Source organism: Mesocricetus auratus, unplaced genomic scaffold, assembly GCF_017639785.1.
Source record: "Mesocricetus auratus isolate SY011 unplaced genomic scaffold, BCM_Maur_2.0 Super-Scaffold_6730, whole genome shotgun sequence".
Classification (NCBI taxonomy): Eukaryota; Metazoa; Chordata; class Mammalia; order Rodentia; family Cricetidae; genus Mesocricetus; species Mesocricetus auratus.
In genome coordinates, this window is record NW_024429184.1 from 94,069,017 (window position 1) to 94,087,549 (window position 18,533).

An 18,533-nucleotide genomic window follows, 5' to 3' on the forward strand; every position below is an offset into this window, starting at 1 on the left:
GGGGACATTCTTATCCAATTTGACACACTGGGCTCTGCCAAAGACAAGACTCCTGGAGATCCAAGTTCTGTTTGGTGGGGACCCGTCACCACCACCCTGATTTTGTGGATCTGGAGTGAGTCTGCTAGCAATTGTCATTAGCTTCTCAAAAAGTCCTAAACTGCTTCCGCTCTGGTGCACACACATGTCATAGTGTGCAGCTGGGGAGACAGGCTCGGCAGAGAAGTTGCCCAGATGTCTTCCTGCTTTGTTGTTCTTAGCTCTGACACCTGGGGAGGGCTGGTTGCTCATGTGTGTGTCCATGTCTCAGAGCCGTAGGGGAATGTAACAGCCTGGACATCCTTCTTTCCCAAAAGGAGGACAGACCAGAGACATTCAAGGCATAGATTGATTTCCACTGGGGACAAATGACAAGATGGCTTGCTTTGACTTGAACTACTCTTTCCCCTGCTGTTCTTTAGCAGGAAGCCTCTGACTAGAGTGCATTCCTTCTCCCTCCATCCCTCTCTCTCCCTCTGTCCCCCTCCCTCCCTCCCTCCCTCCCTCCCTCCCTCCCTCCCTCCCTCCCTCCCTCCCTCTCTCTCTCTCTCTCTCTCTCTCTCTCTCTTTCTTTTTCAAGACAGGTTTCGTTGTGTAGCCCTGGCTGTCCTAGAGCTTGCTTTGTAGACCAGGCTGGCTTCAAACTCAGAGATCCACCTGCTTCTGCTGGGATTAAAGGCAAGTGCCTACCAGATGCATTCCATTTCTTAGTAGGGTTTCTACTGGGATGGGGAAAGACAAGGGTCCTCTGTGGACCTGCCTGAGGTATGGAATGCTGAGCAGGGAACTCTAAGGGGCGTATGAATGGACTCCAGAGTGGACTGGGGAGGGTCTTTCTAGCTCCGTGTCCACTCAGATGTGTGATTTTTTTTAAAGACACACCTTCTCTGAGTCTGCACTTCCATGCAGTGCACACCTGGTGACCCTACCCAGTGTGGTGAGCACAGCAGGGGATATTCAGCAGCCCTGTGAGCTCCCAGGAGCTCTCTCTGAGTTAGTGGATGTCAGCAGCCACTGACAGTTGTTATTCTTGTAAGAAAATGTCCTTTTCCTTTAAGTGTCTGTCATCAGAACCTAAGGAAAATAACTGCCATGGATTTGATGGTCTTAGGAATGCTGGGGTAAGCAGAGAGCCCTGTTTTGGGGGAAGGCGTCCCTGGTCCTGCATAGCTGGTCCTGCCTTGGCTTGTTATCTACAGCGCCCATCCCCCACCTGCTGTTTGTTTGCTTGGTAAACCTTTTTTCAGAGCTGGAACAGATAAATTTTCAACTCAGGCCCTGCTGGAAATAAGACACTAGCCACCCACAGTCTTGGACCTGCCTTTGCCTGCCAGGGGGGGACCCAGAGCAAGTTCCCAAGCTAAGAAGCAGGGTGAGCAGTGTTGTTTGGTGTGCTTGCTCATGGAGGGAGGGCTTGTGGGGCTCCTTCTAGTGGGGTCCCTGCATGTGAAAGACAGTGGGTAATGAGCGGGAAGAGTGGAGACACACACTGTGTTGAGCACTGGGCAAGCACCAGCTGCCCCAGGTGAATTTAGCTATGGAGGAGAGCCTAGACTTGGTGCTGAGCTGCCCAGCCAGCTCCACAGGCTGAGAGCCTCTGGGGCTCGGCTCCTCATCTGGACAGTCTGGGGAATAGAGGTCACCAGCGCTGTTGGAGTGGGCGTAGTCTCACCATGTGGTGTCCAGGAAAGGGAAGTGGCTGTAACTGATGTAGCTGGCTTGAGACTCCTGCCACAGACTGAAGAGGAAGGGCAAGGATTCTTTGCTGTGAGCACCCACTGGAGACAGGAAACTTGTGTGCTTGGGAGGCCGTGGAGAAGTAGAGGAGCGTTCATTCAGGTGCTTGCAAGACCAGCAGCAGGCAGGTCCTGGCTTTGTTGGAGGGTGGGCAGGGCTCTAATGGATAAGAAAAAGGCTCAAGGTAAGTGGGAGCAGGGCATTCCTGGCTGGTACAATTCAAAGAATTCCTTCCTTTTCCTCTCTCTGGACGGCAGTGCTCTGTGTACTCACTGCAGGTGGACTATGCCCTTGCGGCCCTGTGAGTCCAATCCAAACCACTTACAGTCTCTGGCCAGTGGTGACTGTGGTCATGGTGGGGTGACTGATAGGCAGCTTGGCCACAGGCCAGTCAGCACTGTGGAATCATGGGGGATGGGAGTGCCACAAATTCCACCAAGAAGGGGTTGCTCCTAGTCTCGGCCTCTTGGGGAGAACTCATAATGGAACAACTCTCCCTGGAGCTGGGAAGCAAATGTGAGGATTTTCTCTACTGCTTTGACTTTGGAGGGTGGGGCAGGCCAAGCTGGGTGGCTGTGGGGTGTGGCTCAGCTGTAGGGTGTGTCTGGTTGGTGGGTGGGTGGCAGTGTGACTGGGTTGCCGGTGTAATGGCTGGGAGGAGCTGGGCCAGCTGTGGGGCGTGGTTCTCGATGTATGGGGGACTAGTGTCTGGGCCAACCCTATCCTCCCGAGTTCTTGGCCAAGTCATACCATGCAGACCCTTTGGAACTGCCTGCAGGGTGCCTCCTGAGCTCTCAGTGTCTGTGTGGTCTGGGTGCCCATAGTGATGCCTTTTAGTGTGTGTGTGTGTGTGTGTGTGTGTGTGTGTGTGTGTGTGTGTGTGTACACGCATCCAGTACACAGGAGCTTGAATGTCTATATTGGAAGGTGGGTGCCCCAGTGTTATCAGGAATGACTCAGATTGGAAATAAAATGAGTGATGGGCTGTGTGGACCTTCCCTCGCTCACTCTGAAGTGGCATTACACCAGAGACCTAAAACCATGATTTCTGAAGCTCTCCGAAACCTTCCCTGAAGCTCTGGGTCACCGCTGGGACCCTCATGGTGTGTGACAGACAGACTGAGGGAACTGACAGGTTATCTGCACACTTCCAGATCCCAGGGTGATATCACACTGCCACTCTTTCCTGAAGCCCCTTCCCTATCTTTCCTTTCTGGTTCCAAGACCACAGATCCTGTTTTGCTTTGAGACAGGGTAACAGTATGTTGCCCTTGTTAGCTTGAAATTTATTATGTACCAGTCTGGACTGGAATTTACAGAGATCCACTTGCCTCAGCCTCCTGAATGCTAGAGTTAAATGCATCTGCCACTGTGCCTGGCTTCATTTTATTTATTTATTTATTTATTTACTTATTTATTTGGGTTTTTTGAGACAGAGTTTCACTAGCTCTTGTAGACCATGCTGGTCTCGAACTCACACAGGTCTTCCTGTTTCTGCCTCCCGAGTGCTGGGATTAAAGGCATGTGCCACCACGGCCCAGCTTCATTTTTAAAAAAAAAAAGCTAAATTGGAATTCTTTTTAAAATTTAACTAGTCAATTAATTTTTGATATTTCTATTAGAATTTTAAAATTTATATGAATGGGTGTTTTGCCTGCATGAATGTCTGTGCACCAACTGCGTGCCTGGTGTCTGTGGAGTCCAGAGAGGTCATCAGAGGCTCTGGAACTAAAATTAGGGACAGGTGTGAGCTGCCAGGTGGGTGTTGGGAACTGAACCTTGGTCCTCTATAAGAGCAGCCAGTGTTCTTAATTGTTGTCATTTCTCCAGCTCATAATGAAATGTATTGTCTAAGTTTATAGGTTAAGGTTAAAAAAAGCAGGTAAAAAGATCAAAAGAATCCTTTGCAAAGCTCACAAGAAAGTTAAGGCATATGTTTTGAAGACTTGAATATGGTTCATACTCTTGCTGAGAGAGCCCCCTTTTTACACTTTATCTTCAAGATGGGGTCTGGGGTTGGAGAGATGGCTCAGTGCGTAAGAGGGCTGAATTTGGAGCCCAGTACCCATGTCAAAAGATAGGCACGGCAGTAGCCAGGCCATGTAATGGAGAATGGGGTAAAAACAGGAGAATTGCTGGGGCTTGCTGGCTGTCAGCCTAGCCAAAAAATGGTGAATTTCAGGTTCAATGAGAGACTGTCTCAAGGGAATAAGGTGGAGGGTCATAGAGGAGGACAGCCAATGTCTTCTGCCCTTTCCACATCTTTTTTTTTTTTTTTTTTTTTTTTGGTTTTTACGAGACAGGGTTTCTCTGTATTGTTTTGGAGGCTGTCAGCCCAGCCCAGCCTGGAACTCACAGAGATCCGCCTACCTCTGTCTCCAAAGTGGGAAAATTAAAGGCATAAGCCACCACACCTGGTCTACAATGATCTTAAGTTTTTTTGTTTGTTTTTAATTTTTGCGATGTATTTAATTTATGTGTATGGGTGTTTTGTCTACATGTGTCTGTGTACCATGTGTATGCAGCGCCTGTAGAAGCCAGAGGGGTCAGATTACTTGGAACTGGAGTTATAGGCAGTTGTGAGCTGCCATGTGGGTGCTGGAATTGCACCTGGGTCCTCTGGAAGAACAGCCAATGCTCTTTTTTTTCCTTCTTGGTTTTACGAGACAGGATTTCTCTGTATTGTTTTGGAGGCTGTCAATCCAGCCCGGCCTCGAACTCACAGAGATCCGCCTGCCTCTGCCTCCCACGTGCTGGGAGTAAAGGCGTGTGCCAGCACCACCCGGCTCCTCCCACATCTTGATTGTGGACATTGACAACTGCACATACCCATAGACTATGCACAACACATGAATGTATGTACATATGCACGAAATTTAAAAAAAGTCTTGAACCGCATACCTTTAATCCCAACATCTGAGAGTTTAATACCCAGACAGAGGCAGGTGCATTTTTGAGTTCGAGGACAGCCAGGACTGATATACAGAGAAACCCTGCTTGAAAAAAGTTTTTTCTGTAGCTCAAGCTAGCTCAAACTCTCAGCAGTCCTCCTGCCTCAGCCTCTTGTGTACTGAAATTCCAGGTATAAGCCAAAGCCACTCCACCCAGCCGTCCATATCATAGAAAAGAATATAACACAACTACATTTTTTTCCAGCAGAGGAAGGGAAACTGAGGTTCCGAGACATTGAGAGATTTGTCTAAAGGTCACAGACTGGTAAATAAGGAAGCCAAGGCTCTAGCTTGGCAGCCTGCCTTTAGCCTGAGACTGGACTACGGCTCTCTTCTGTTGCTGATGGTGTTTGGGTAGAGGAGGATGAGCACACAGTGACACACTTCACCCTCACATGTAGAGTTCACCCAGTGCTTGTCTGTTCTGGGGCCTCCCAGTCTCAGTCCTGGAGCCCACCCTGTCGTCTGAGCCAACCTGCCTGCCCCCTCCTCTGCCGCCATGCTCTGAACAGCTTGCTCTGTAAGAAATCTTCCATTTCCTATGGGTCCCAGGGAGCATTGTGGAGAAACAGCACTTTGAGGCAGGGATGTAGGATTGGGAGTGACTTTCAACTCTAGAGCAGTGGCCACAGTTACAGTGGTGTTTCCTGAAAGTGCTGGGTTGCCATGGCGTCTCTATGACGACCAGAGCATCTCATTCATTATCTCCAGCACCTTGGCAGGCAAAGCTAAGGCTGGGACTGGGAGAGTGCAGTGGAGTCAGGCTGAGGACTGGAGGCTTCTTTCTGTGGCTGGGGTTCTTCTCCAACTGCACAGCTGAGGGTCTCCTGTAGCTCCAGAGCACTCTTCTGTTTCATAGGGTCTGGGTTCAAATTTCATCTGTGCAATGGATTAGATGTGTGATTTTTGGAAAATGGCAGTCTCTAAGCCTCATTTCTCAACTGTAAATGAGGATTTTGACATACAATGTAAGGATTACATGAGATGAGGTATAAAAGGTACTAAGCACAGTGTGAGGCTCATAGGAGATGTTTCATGTGTAGTGTCAGTATCAGTCATGGTGATGACTGTTAATTGATAGGATTTTATTGGAGGAACCTCTGGGCTTCTTGAAGGAATGTAAGACTAACTCAAAGTCGGGAGGAAGCAGTTTTGAATCAAGACTTAGTGGTTTCCACGTGACTGTTAAAGAACCTTGCCTGGGAGCTATTTGTCATATCTGGAGACATCAGGATCTGAGAAAAAGTGGGAGCTTCCATGATGACTAAGACCTGGCCCTCACCTTTGTGTGACACCCAGGGCTGGGGAGAAGGAAGGAAGCAAAGTTGATTTTCTAGGGTCCTTAGAAGCCAGTCAGGTGGGCAGGGTCTCAGTGGATTGAAGATGTGGGGATATGCATCTAATTGTTACTAGAACATTCTCCCTCTCCCTCCCTGCCCCTCCCTCTCTACTCAAACTAGAAAGACTTCTGGAGGATCCACCGTCTTTTGCCTCCTAAGCACTGGGATCACAGGAGGGCTGCCATGGCCGCCTGACATTTGTGTGGGTGCTGAGGGTCTAGACTCCAGTCCTCAGGCTTATGTGATGCTACTTTACCCACTGAACCATTTCCCTAGTTCTGGGTGTTACTCTTTTAAAAGAGAAGTTATAAAGACTTGGCCCTTAGAGGGAGTCTCCTAAATGAAAGAAAACCGTGTAAACCAGAGAGCATGTATCTATCCTCTGAATTCCAGAACTGTATTTCCCACCCTCCAGCAAGGGGTGGGGACGCTAAGGGATAGGCCTGGGGGGAGATTGGGGTGATTGGAAATGACTCAGAGAGGCCATGACATTGGAACTGGGATGCAAAGGATGATTAAGTGTCTCAAGAGGTTGGGGAAGGCATTTCTGGGGATGGGAATGTCATGAGCTACCTGACTAATATGGTGACTGGCTGGCCAAGGCTGTGGTTTACGGGAAAGAGTCCAGATTGCCTCAGCGGTCTTGAAGCCTTGATGATTCTAGAGAGAATGTTCCCCAGTTCTTGTCCCTTGGGCCACTGGTGCTGTTTAGTGCAGAAGGTGAGAAGTCAGTGTTTTGCTTACAAGGGCGCCAGTTAGCTTGCTCTCTCTGGTCTGGACTTGCCAAGGCCTTATATCCTTGCCTCCTGGGGAAAGCCACAGACTCCAAAGATGGGAATTCTTGGAGGAGGAGGCATTGGGCTGGGCCAGGCCCCTACTGCATGGACTAGGCACCCCACTTTTTTCTGTGCTTGTTCTCCCTCTGTGAAATCAGGGTTTGCCCCGGTCAGATTCCAGGGCTGCCAGAGAGATGAGCTCTGCAGTGCTGGGTGAGCTAAGCTGTTGTCCATGTTGTGAGGGGCCATTGTGAGCATGCTTAAGGAGGCAACAAGAGCAAGGACTCACAGCAGCGGGTGGACAGCCCAGCGCGGTGTGCCAGGCTTGGCCGAGTTCACATCATTTCACAAACCCCAGAAGTAGCATGTAAGTTCCTTGGCTGCAGATGAGGTAACCGAGGCACCGAGTAGTTAATTGTACAAGAGTACGCAGCTCCTAGGTGGTGAGGCTTGTTTTGACTTGAAGCCACCGGGTTACAGCCTGCGTGTGTAAGAGTTCCTTAATGTAGGCCTCTTGGCCCTTGCTGGGCTTGGGCACCTAGTCTGAGTTCTCTGGGATTACCACATTTACAGTACATGTACGTTTGTATTTTTAGAAGTTGAGCTATGTTTACTTTGTATTTGAGAGTGTGTGGGAGTGTCAGTGGGGGCTAGAAGAGAGTGTTGGGTTCTCAGGACCTGGAGTAACAGATGTTGTGAGCCACCTAACATGGGTAGAGAGACCTGAATGCAGGTCTTCTGGAAGACCTTTTAATGCTGAAGTGTCTCTCATATTTAAAGGACATTTTTGCTTTCACAGAAAGATTGATAGGAAGTAGTGTTCCCTGCTGTACACACAGTCTCTCCATCATCAGCGACCCCACTGGAGTAGTGCATGTTACAGCACATGAGCCTGTGTGGAGCCCTGGTTTAAAGTGGGAACTTTTTTATATCTGAAAAATACCAGATTCTCATCAGGGTCCTTGACCCTCAGATGCCTGAGACCATGAACTGCATTATTAACAAGCAGAAAGACTGTTAATGGCATAGACACAGGCCAGTGACACACACTGGAGCTCACCACCTCCCCTTGGGTGGGCAGGGACCATCAGGGCAAACTCCACCCCAAGCTTTGTAGTCCTCTTGGCATGGTGTGGGGTCAGGCCTGGCCGTGGCTGTGATTGTAGCTAGTTCCTATCACTGGTGAGATGCTGGTCCCTCTAGCCTCCCTGGCTCTGCTAGGCTACCTGCCCTTTCTTACTCTGCTCTCTAGAGCTGCAGGGAGTTCTGGAAAACATCACACACTTCCTTATCTCCAGGTTGCTGCACATGTCATTCTTTCTTCCATTCTTGACTAGTCCTTCTTGCTCTGGGTTGTTCAAGTTCCACTAGTCCCAGAAAGCCTTCCTCTACACCCCCCCCAGTCTGTCTGTGAGGTTAAATGCCGCTAACTTCTTTGAGATACCATGTTTCTTTCCCTGTTTACTCCCTGAGATTGCAGATGTCTGCTTTGGGTAGGTAGTCTCTTTCCCAGCTGCACATAGTGCAGAATGACAGAGATAGAATTCCCAAGCCTCCTCTAACAGGAAGCCCAGAGAGGGACAAGATATATGCTCAGGGTCACAGTACACCATAATACAGGTGGGACCAACTCCTCATTTCATGACAGAAAAGCAGAACACGAAAATCACCAGAGGTGCCAGTGTTAACATGGAGAGAGAGAGAGAGAGAGAGAGAGAGAGAGAGAGAGAGAGAGAGAGAGAGGTGTGTGTGTGTGTGTGTGTGTGTGTGTGTGTGTGTGTGAAGTACCAGTTTCTATCCTGTACATGAAAATATTTAGCAGAAACAAAGACACCCATACAGATTGTTTCAGTAGTATTTGTGGCAAGGGACTGGGGTGATAGCTCAGCCAGGGAAGTATTTGCCTTGTAAGCATGGTTGTCTGAGTTCCCTCCTAACGTAATCCATGGAGGAAAAGGGTGTGCACTAGGGAGGTGGAAGCAGGCACATACCTGGGGTTCACTGGCTAGGCAGCATAGATTACATGGTGAGTTCCAGCCCAATAAGAGATCTTTATTTCTGAAAAAAAGTAGACAGTATCTGAAGAGTGACACCAGGGGCTGGAGATTTGAATTCTTATAGATAAATCTTTTTAAAACAGTATTTATTTAGTCAGGCAGTGATGGCTCACATATTTAATCCCAGCACTTGGGAGGTAGATGTAGGCAGATCTCTGTGAGTTCCAGACCAGCCTGGTTCACAGAGTGAGTCCCAGGACATCCAAGGTTATACAGAGAAAACCTGTCTTGAAATCCCCTCTCCCAAAATTATTTTAAAAAATCCATTCTTGGGGCTTGAGAGATGGCTCAGCAGTTAAGAGCACTGACTGCTCTTCCAGAGGTCCTGGGTTCTGTTTCCAGTACACACATGGCAGTTCACAACTGTCTGTAACTCCAGTTCCAGGACATCTGGTACCCTCACACAAACATACTTGCAGGAAAAACACCAATGCACATAAAATAAAAATAAATTATAAATAATTTTTTTTGTTTTTTCGAGACAGGGTCTCTCTGTATTATAAATTATTTTTAAAAATCCATTCTGTGGCCGGGCGGTGGTGGCGCACGCCTTTAACCCCAGCACTCGGGAGGCAGAGGCAGGTGGATCTCTGTGAGTTCGAGACCAGCCTGGTCTACAAGAGCTAGTTCCAGGACAGCCTCCAAAGCCATAGAGAAACCCTGTCTCAACAAACCAAAAAAAAAAAATCCATTCTGTGTTTGTATAATGGTGTGTGTGGATGATAATGTGTGTGTGTGCAGGCGTGTGCACACCAAAGCATGTCTGTGGAGGTCAGAGAACAACTTTCGGGACTTGGTTCTCATCTTCCACTTTCTTTTCTTACTTGAAGCTGGGTCCCTGGTCGTTGCTGTTGCTTTGCTGCATACTCTAGGCTAGCTGGCACACAGCTTCTTGGGGCTCCTGCTATCTCGGCCTCCTCTCACTGAGGGAGTGCTGTGATCACATCTGGCTGCTGTAGCTGACTTCTTGTGAGGCTGTCGGGTCGCTTATCAAGCACTTTGATCCACTGAGCCACTTCCCCAGTCCCTTCATATGATTTTAAGTGTGTATACAAAAGACAGGTTTCATGATGACATTTTCATACATCTGTTTCTTTATAAACTAGTACATGAATTTTAATTTTTAAATTTATTATGCATATGAGTATTTTTCCTTTTTGTATGTCTTTGTACCATGTGTGTTGCCTGGTACCCACAGAGGGGCCAGAAGAGGGCATTACAGATGTTGTGAACTGCCATGTGGGTGCTAAAAATAGAGCCGGGTCCTCTGGATGAGCAGCCAGTGCTCTTAACCGCCCGCCCGCCATCTCTGCAGCCCCTGTGCTTCAGTTCTGTTTGTCTCTCCCTTTCCTTCCCCGTTCCCCACCCCATCTTGCTCCTGTCCTGGGGGAATCCACATGCTTCTGCAGTGATTACATCCAGGCTGAATTCCTACAAGTATAGCTCTTGTGGTCTATTGCCCCATGCTGAACACATCAGAGTCTTGGGCCTAGGAGGAGATTAGCAATCTTTACCCATAAGGCCAACCCCCAGATTTCCAGTTCCCCATCTGGCGCCTCAGCCCAGACTGCCTCACTTCTGTGATGGCCGGCCCACATGGAGGGCTTTCTAATCCGCAGAGTGCCCTGTGGGAAGGCACTTCTTGGTTTGGTGGTTTTCACTCATGTACTAGGGGCTGGAGGGCGGTGTCCAGGGCTGCTGTGGCCACATGGGGATTGGAGCCTTCACACTGCACGTGTGGTCTTTGCTTACTCTTTCCAGAGAGTGATGGTGTTCTGGCTTGGGCCTCTTGGTGGGGCTCAGGCTGGGAAAGAGTTAGAATCTAGAGTTCTGTCTGTTTGGGTGGATAAGGCCCAGTGTACAGGAAGTCCTTGCCTGTCCCATTGGCCCACAGGTAGGTATTTTTGGTCACCTGGCGTCCAAGGTTGCCAAGCATGTACCTGAGGAAGAGAGATTCATGGTTGCATCTCGGGAAATGCTTACCACACCCGTTTCTGAGTGTCCTTGTGTCAGACCCTTAGACACATTTGTTCATCAATCCTTACCACAGCCCAGCGTGGAAGGAACCACACAGCGTGAGTTCACTGATGCCTCTGTACACTACAGGCTTCTATACACTGCTCTGGGTTGGATTCCTGCTTCGGCTGCTTCTGTTAGTGACTGGGGTTGCTGGTGTTGCTCGGGAAAGACTGGCAGAGAGAATGAAAAGCAGAAGGTAGGAAGCAGGAGGGGAGTGGCAGGAGAATGTGCTGTTTGGTCCTGATGCAGGCACTTTTTCCTCCCAGGAGGGGAGTGGCAGGAGAAAGTGCTGTTTGGTGTGATGCAGGTACTTTTTCTCCCAGGAGGGGAGTGGCAGGAGAAAGTGCTGTTTGGTGTGATGCAGGTACTTTTTCTCCCAGGAGGGGAGTGGCAGGAGAAAGTGCTGTTTGGTGTGATGCAGGCACTTTTTCCTTCCAGGCCTTGCAACTGTTCAGTGTCACATTTTGTTTCTGGATTTTTTAAAAAGATACTGTATTTGTTTTTTGTATATGAGTATTTTGCCTGCTTGTATGTGTATGTACCATGAGTGTAGTGGTGAGCCTCCATGTAGGTAGTGGGAACTGAATCTGGATCTTCTCAAGAACAACTTTTAACCTGAGTACTGAGGTCACTCTGAGCCATCTGTCACACCCTGCTTCTGAATTTTTCTTGGCCTACTCTTGGCCTAATAATAATGAGAACTCACAGCTACCATTGGTGGACGGTTCGTTAAGTACACCCCAGGTGATTTCTATGCTGTTGGCCTTCATTTTCCAGTTCCTTCTGGTGTGGTTACCTTTGTTGTTTGCTTCGTTTCCCACATGGGGAGACTGAGGCTCACAGAGATAAACGAGTGTCAGGTTGGGTGACAGTTCTTGAACATGAGCACACCTTGCCAGGACCCGTGTTTCTGTGGTCAGCTGGCCCTGAAAGCCCACTCCTCTGACTGTCTGCTTTTCTCCCTAGCTGCCCAGCATCCCCTGTGTGCCCAACTGGAGAGAGTGAGCCAGAGCGAGCAGCAGGAGGCATGCCACGGCCCCTGGCTGGCCCTTCGTCGTCAGACCTGCCGTTGACCACCCCCAGGAGGCCCTGACGCCCTGGGGCACTTTTGCTCTGCACAGGACCACGTTGGGGTTTGCCATGGTGACATAAAGGGGTGTAGAAGAAGGAAGGAACAAGACCAGCCTGTAGACTGTGCCCCTGGCTGGGAGAAAGGGCCAGGGGCCCGGATCCTTCTCTCCACTGCCCTTTGAACTTGAACGTCTTACTTCCTAAGTCTCTGAATTTCCCAGTCAGTGGACAACTGTTGGGCCTCCTGTGTGAGGCCTTGAGGGGGCCAGGCCAGGCTGGGCCCCTGCTGGTTGAGATCTTGGGGGCCAGGATGCCTGCCCTGGCGTGCCTCCGGAGGCTGTGTCGGCACATGTCCCCACAGGCTGTCCTTTTCCTGCTGTTCGTCTTCTGCCTGTTCAGCGTCTTTGTCTCTGCCTACTACCTATATGGTTGGAACCGGGGCCTTGAGCCCTCAGCAGATGCCTCCGAGTCCGACTGTGGGGACCCACCACCTGTGGCTCCCAGCCGGCTCCTGCCCATCAAGCCTGTGCAGGCGGTTGCCCCTTCCCGAACAGACCCACTGGTGCTGGTGTTTGTGGAGAGCCTCTATTCACAGCTGGGCCAGGAGGTGGTGGCAATCCTGGAATCGAGCCGCTTCAAGTACCGAACAGAGATTGCACCGGGAAAGGGGGACATGCCCACACTCACGGACAAGGGCCGTGGCCGCTTTGCCCTCATCATCTACGAGAACATCCTCAAGTACGTCAACCTGGATGCCTGGAACCGGGAGCTGCTGGACAAGTACTGTGTGGCCTATGGCGTGGGCATCATCGGCTTCTTCAAGGTATTGGGGAGCAGGCGTCTGAGCCGTTCCAGCCCTGTCTCTACACTTGTTAGTCAAGTACCTGCCAGTTCATACTCTTAAAATGAGTGCAGTTCCGGCAGCACTAAGCTCCTAGCCTTGCCATGATGGTTAAATGGGTTCCTGCTGATGAATGCTTACTAAGTATTTGGAGGCATTGCCTACTGCTCAATGCACCGTAGGCACCTGCCTGAAGGGACTTAGGGCTGGGTGCAAGGTAGGAAAAGGCAAACTCTGCTAGGAACTCTGAACCCTGCCATGGCAGTCGCCTCAGGATGAGCAAGTGCAGGGACAAGAGGGTTGACGCTCACTTGAGGCAGTTAGATAGTGGGGGTGAAGCTTGTGTTTCTCTCAAACCAGAACCATTTTGCACTAGGAGAAAGGAGAAAGGAAACCCAGTTTGCAGGTGGGAAGCTGCTCTGGGCTTTGGGGCGTTCCCAGCACCACCCCTGGGATGGGGGTTGGGGTCATTGCTTAAAGCTTGTCATGGAAGGTCTGCCCTTGAGGAGGGGGCAGGAACAATGGATATAGGTCATGAAAGATGAATACAGGCACCAGCTGGGGACTTGACTTAGGGACTATGGGGGACACTTGCTTACTGGATGTTTCCAGTATCCTGGGCCCTGAGCTAAGCCCAGTGCATAGAGTAATGGACACGGATAAGTCCCTGCTTTCCCAGAGCCGGCAGTTTAGCACACTAGGGATGGAGTGGGCCACTGGGAGCACAGAGGCTGTGGTAGGTCTGATGAACATAACCTGAAGAAGGGTATGCGGGAGTGGTGTGGGGGCCAGCGCTGGACTCTGTGGTCAGCCAGGAAAGCTGAGTACCGAGAGTGAGGAGTGGGGTCAGGCAGAAGGTGCCCATGTCCCAAGCAGCTCTGCACATTGTTCCTTTGTTCGGTGCTGGGAGGGCTGCTTTAGCCCAGGCTTCCCACAGCATGCTCTTTCATGCACTAATGCAGCAGGAGGCTCTGATTGAAAAGGGATAGTGAGTCAAAACACCAAAGGCCCTTAGAAACCCTGCAGTGGGGCGGCCCGGTATGATTTGTTTCCCAGCCAGCCCGATCTCTTTCACAGAGCACCCTCTGGGGAACACTGGCCTGGTTTATGGCTTCACAGAAGCACAAAGTTAGGCTGGCTCCATTGTCTCTCTGCTTTTTTCTTTTCTCCTGAACTCCATCCCCTTTCCTGCCATGAACTTCATTAAGGTTGCTTCAGAGCCCCAGGCCTGAGACGCATCAGACGGCTGACGTTTATTGAGAGCTCCTTCAGTGCCGTGTGCTGCCTTCCTGCTTCACACAAATTAACTTACTGCGCACTAATAAGCCATTTTCCAAGGCAGGCAGAGGGCATGGTGAGTTAAGAGAGGGGAGACTGAGGCAGAGAGAATTTAAGAAATGTGTCCAATGCCAGGTGGTAATGGTTCATGGCTTTCATCCCAGCACTCGGGAGGCAGAGACAGGTGGATCTCTGAGTTCGAGGTCAGCCTGATCACAGAATAAGTTCCAGGACAGCCAGGACCACACAGAGAAACTCTTTCTTGAAAAAACAAACAAAACAACACAACAAAAAGAAATGTATCCAAGCTCACACCCCTGCCAAGATTCAAGTTCAGAAATCCCCAAGGCAGACCAGGCGTTGGGAGGCAGAGGCAGGCGGATCTCTGTGAGTTCAAGACCAGCCTGGTCTACAAGAGCGAATTCCAGGACAGCGCCCAAAGCCACAGAGAAACCCTGTCTCGAAAAACAAAACAAAAAAACAAAACAAAAGAAATCCCCACGCCATAGGTTTATGGGTCTAGGAGCTGACTTCTTTACTTAGTGGAAGTCTGTATCAGAAACCCTACATTATATACTAGATTCCTCTTGGCCTGGGGCGTGGACATTGAGCATGGTTAAAACAACAGAGTTTGGACCCTGTGTAACCCCAGCTCCTTGCGTACAGTGAACTCGAGACACATTGAAGAGAGGGGTCATGTGGTCAGTCTCACCGGGGTCAGCTCTCCCTGCCCTGTTGCATAAGTTAAGACTCCTGGCTTTCGAGTTGAGGCTCCTGACTCATCTAGAATGCACGCCTCCTGGTGGTTGAGGCACACCACTGCTTTTACACTGTGCCTTGGACTTAGACTCCAGCGCCTGTGCCAGGCTCAAGTTCCATCTCTTTCAGAGGCCGGATTCTCAAGGCAGGGAGAAAGCACAAGCTGAAAACTCCAGACTCTTGGCCAAATCTTTATGAAACTTAGCAGTGTGACCTTGGCCAGGATGCTCAACAGTGAGATTAGTTACAGCTCCTGCCTCTAGACCACGCTACAAGTAAGACAGTTGAGGGAAGCACCAAGGACGAGGCCAGCACCTGGAGTCACTCACTCCATCAGTGGCATCTAGGGTGGCGTGTCTACTCCAAGTTCAGCAAACACAGCAGTTGCACTTGGTCTGTGGCTCTGACACTGTGCCCCCAGAAGTCTTTGAGGTGGGTGTCGGGTCCTCACCTGTGCCATCCTAACACTGTCACACATCAGCCTTGCAGGCAGATGGTCTGTGTCTGAATGCACCGAGGGCTGGTGAAGGCCACCTGACCTTTCAGTGCCCAGCGTGTTGCTTTGCATGCTGTCACATAGAGTAGGCACTTTGCTTTCAGATAACGTGACTCAAAATTAAGTGGCTTTACTAGTGTGACATAGTTAGTGTGCCACACAGCCAAGATTCGACAGCCCAGCTTACTGCTTCTAAGTGGATGACCTCAGAAGACGACGTAGAAGCAATCTGACTAGAGATGCGCAGAAAGGATGCAGGCTTTCTCAGGGCGGCTTGCCTGTGCTAGGTCTTCACATCCCGTTCCTGACCCTGCCTCCTTAGTGCTGAGGAGGAGGGAGAAAGACCGCATGACAGGGCCAGGGGCTCCAGTGCCTAAGCCCTCTGTCCCCTTCCCTGGCTGCCTGTGGTGACTGTCTTGGCCTGTTTCTTCCTCAGTGGTTCTGTGTCTAGTCAGGCCATCACAGCAAGCTCGGAGCCAGGACTTTGAAATGGGATCCCCGAGCTCCAGTGTCTGCAGTGGGCCCTATCTCAGCAGTGGTAGATAGGGCTTGATGTGTCTTGGGTCCCCTCTTAGGTCACACTCTGAACCAGTGCTGACTGGGGGTGGTGGGGGTCTGGGAGCCTGAGGAGGGTGTCTCTGAGTCTGGGTCTCAGTCTCTTGCCCCTCAGCCCTGAGGCCGGCTCAGGATGGAGACTTGGCAGGTATTCCCTGCTCCCTGCTTTCAGAGATCCAAAATGGTTCCTTATCACAGTCTACAAAGCCATGCCCTGCAGAGGCTTTGGGAATGAGAAAAGGCCTGAGTGTTAAGATTAGAGACCAGCTTCCTGTGGGCAGACTCAGCTCTGCACCTGGCACAAGGCTCAAACTAAAACCTTCCATCTTCAATCTGTTCAGCTTGTGCCAGGCCTGGTGCTCACCAGGGCAGCCCTACAGGTGCCCTGTAGGTGAGCCTCCTTCATTCTCCAGGTGCAAACTGGAACCCGTGACCGCGTTCAGCACCCTTTGACAGCTCCCCCAGTGGCCCTCCTGCTCCTGTCCTTTCTTGGCCACTCTTTGGCTGTTTCTTGACTATGCTGTGCTTTCTCCTGCCTCAGGACCTTTTCACTGGCTATTCTCAGGACTTGACCTCTGCCTCCTCCTAGTTGATCACTGTAACCGGCTCCAAAGGCCCTTTCTCCAGGGGCCTCCTGAGGCAGCGGTGTCCAGCAGGGGCTGGTCTGCTGCTGTGACCTTTCCCATGTAGGGTACCATGTTTTATTTTATTTTATTTTTTGGTTTTTCGAGACAGGGTTTCTCTGTGTTGTTTTGGAGGCTGTCCTGGAACTCGCTTGGTAGTCCAGGCTGGTCTGGAACTCACAGAGATCCGCCTGCCTCTGCCTCCCGAGTGCTGGGATTAAAGGCGTGCGCCACCAATGCCCGGCTACCATGTTTTTTTTTTTTTTATGTGGTTTTGATGGCTGTCGCTCCTTCCTGCTTGACTCAGAGGAGAGAGAGGTCACATCTGCTTTTCTCACTTTACACAGTTTCCTGTCTGTCTTTTTTCTCTCACTATATCTCATTAAATACTTATTATAATGTCTGGTACAGTAAGTAACTGTAGACTGATAAATTAACCCTGGAACCCACAGCTATCAGGTGCTAGGTATCGGCAGCTATCTGTTCCTCTTTCATTCTTAAAAATAGTTGCTCATCAAATGAATGTGTGTTCCTGTGGGTGTCAGGGATCCAAAATAGGAAATATAGCCTTGTTTTCAAGTAGGCAGAGGCTGGTAGGAGGGAGCCTCTGAACCCAGGGCAGCAGCTAAGGCTTTGCCATGGCCCCAGGGAGGCCAGTGCAAGAAGCAGGTTTATGTGTTCAGTTTTGAAGATAAACAGGAGTTTACCAGCCCCAGAGGAGTTGATAGTTAGAACCAGTATAGGGACAAGACAAATGTGCTGTGTCTAGAGTCAGCTGTCTGGAAGGGTGAGGGAGAGCATGAAGGAGTGGTGAGACCAGGGAGGAAGAGAGGGAGTACAGGGAGTACAGGGAATGGGGGCAGCAGCAAGTATGTCCCAGGAGGGGGAAGGAGGTAAAGATCATATCACGATCAGTGGTGGCCAGTGAGCAAGAGAGCTGCCTTTCTGTGTGGGAGGGCGGCCTTTGTGTGTGTGTGTGTGTGTGTGTGTGTGTGTGTGTGTGTGTGTGTGTGTGTGTGTGTGTCTGTGTCTATGCCTGTGCACATCTGTGTCTATTTATGTAGATCTGTGTCTGTATTTGTATATTTATGTGCATACATGTGCTGTGTATGTTGTCTGTGTGTGTGTCTGTGTCTCTGTGTGTATTCAGTGAGGGATATGGTAGTTCTTGTGAAGTTGTAAATATTGTTGACATTGCTGTTCTCACCTGTGCCTGACAGCTGTTCTCCTACCCCACACTGCTGTAGGCCAATGAGAACAGCTTGCTGAGTGCACAGCTCAAAGGCTTCCCTCTTTTCCTGCATTCGAACCTGGGCCTAAAGGACTGCAGCATCAACCCCAAGTCCCCACTGCTCTATGTGACGCGGCCCAGTGAGGTGGAGAAGGGTGTGCTGCCTGGCGAGGATTGGACTGTGTTCCAGTCCAATCACTCGACCTATGAACCAGTACTGCTGGCCAAGACGCGCTCCTCCGAGTCCATCCCACACCTGGGTGCAGATGCGGGCTTGCATGCTGCACTGCATGCTACTGTGGTTCAGGACCTGGGCCTCCATGACGGCATCCAGCGTGTGCTGTTTGGCAACAATCTCAACTTTTGGCTGCATAAGCTTGTCTTCGTGGATGCTGTGGCCTTCCTCACAGGGAAGCGCCTCTCACTGCCTTTGGACCGATACATCCTGGTGGACATCGATGACATTTTTGTGGGCAAGGAAGGCACACGCATGAAGGTGGAGGATGTGAAGGTAAGGAGAGTCTTGGAATACCTCATTGGGCCACACCCCCATCTGGGCCTCTTTGCTGTTATTTGTAGCCTCATTGGTCCCCACTTCAGCCATTTGCTTTCTAACTGTGTGCAAGAGGCATCTATGAAGTGCTAAATATGGAGAGATTTTGCATGTGTACTCTGGAGTTCAGGAGGAAGAGACCCAGGCAGAAACAAAAAATATCTGGCCAGGGTTGTAATCTGCCTTTTAACCCAGGTGTGATTTTAA

At 50.3% G+C, this 18,533-nt stretch overlaps 1 protein-coding gene across 6 annotated transcripts in view; it reads left to right on the top strand.

The window, feature by feature from the left end:
* Positions 1 to 18,533, top strand: part of Ndst1 (N-deacetylase and N-sulfotransferase 1) — a 60,269-nt gene that overhangs the window by 20,792 nt on the left and 20,944 nt on the right. For 3 of the 6 annotated variants that reach the window (XM_040741759.1, XM_040741758.1, XM_013116768.3), the window contains exons 2-3: positions 11,886 to 12,813; positions 17,790 to 18,284. In XM_040741759.1, the coding sequence (XP_040597693.1) occupies positions 12,301 to 12,813; positions 17,790 to 18,284 (1,008 nt within the window). In that variant the 5' untranslated portion in view covers positions 11,886 to 12,300. Of the gene's footprint in view, positions 1 to 1,388; positions 1,412 to 1,750; positions 1,879 to 6,987; positions 7,211 to 11,885; positions 12,814 to 17,789; positions 18,285 to 18,533 lie in introns of those variants that run through there. The other 3 variants (XM_005074694.4, XM_021229867.2, XM_040741760.1) reach the window with 3 other exon arrangements.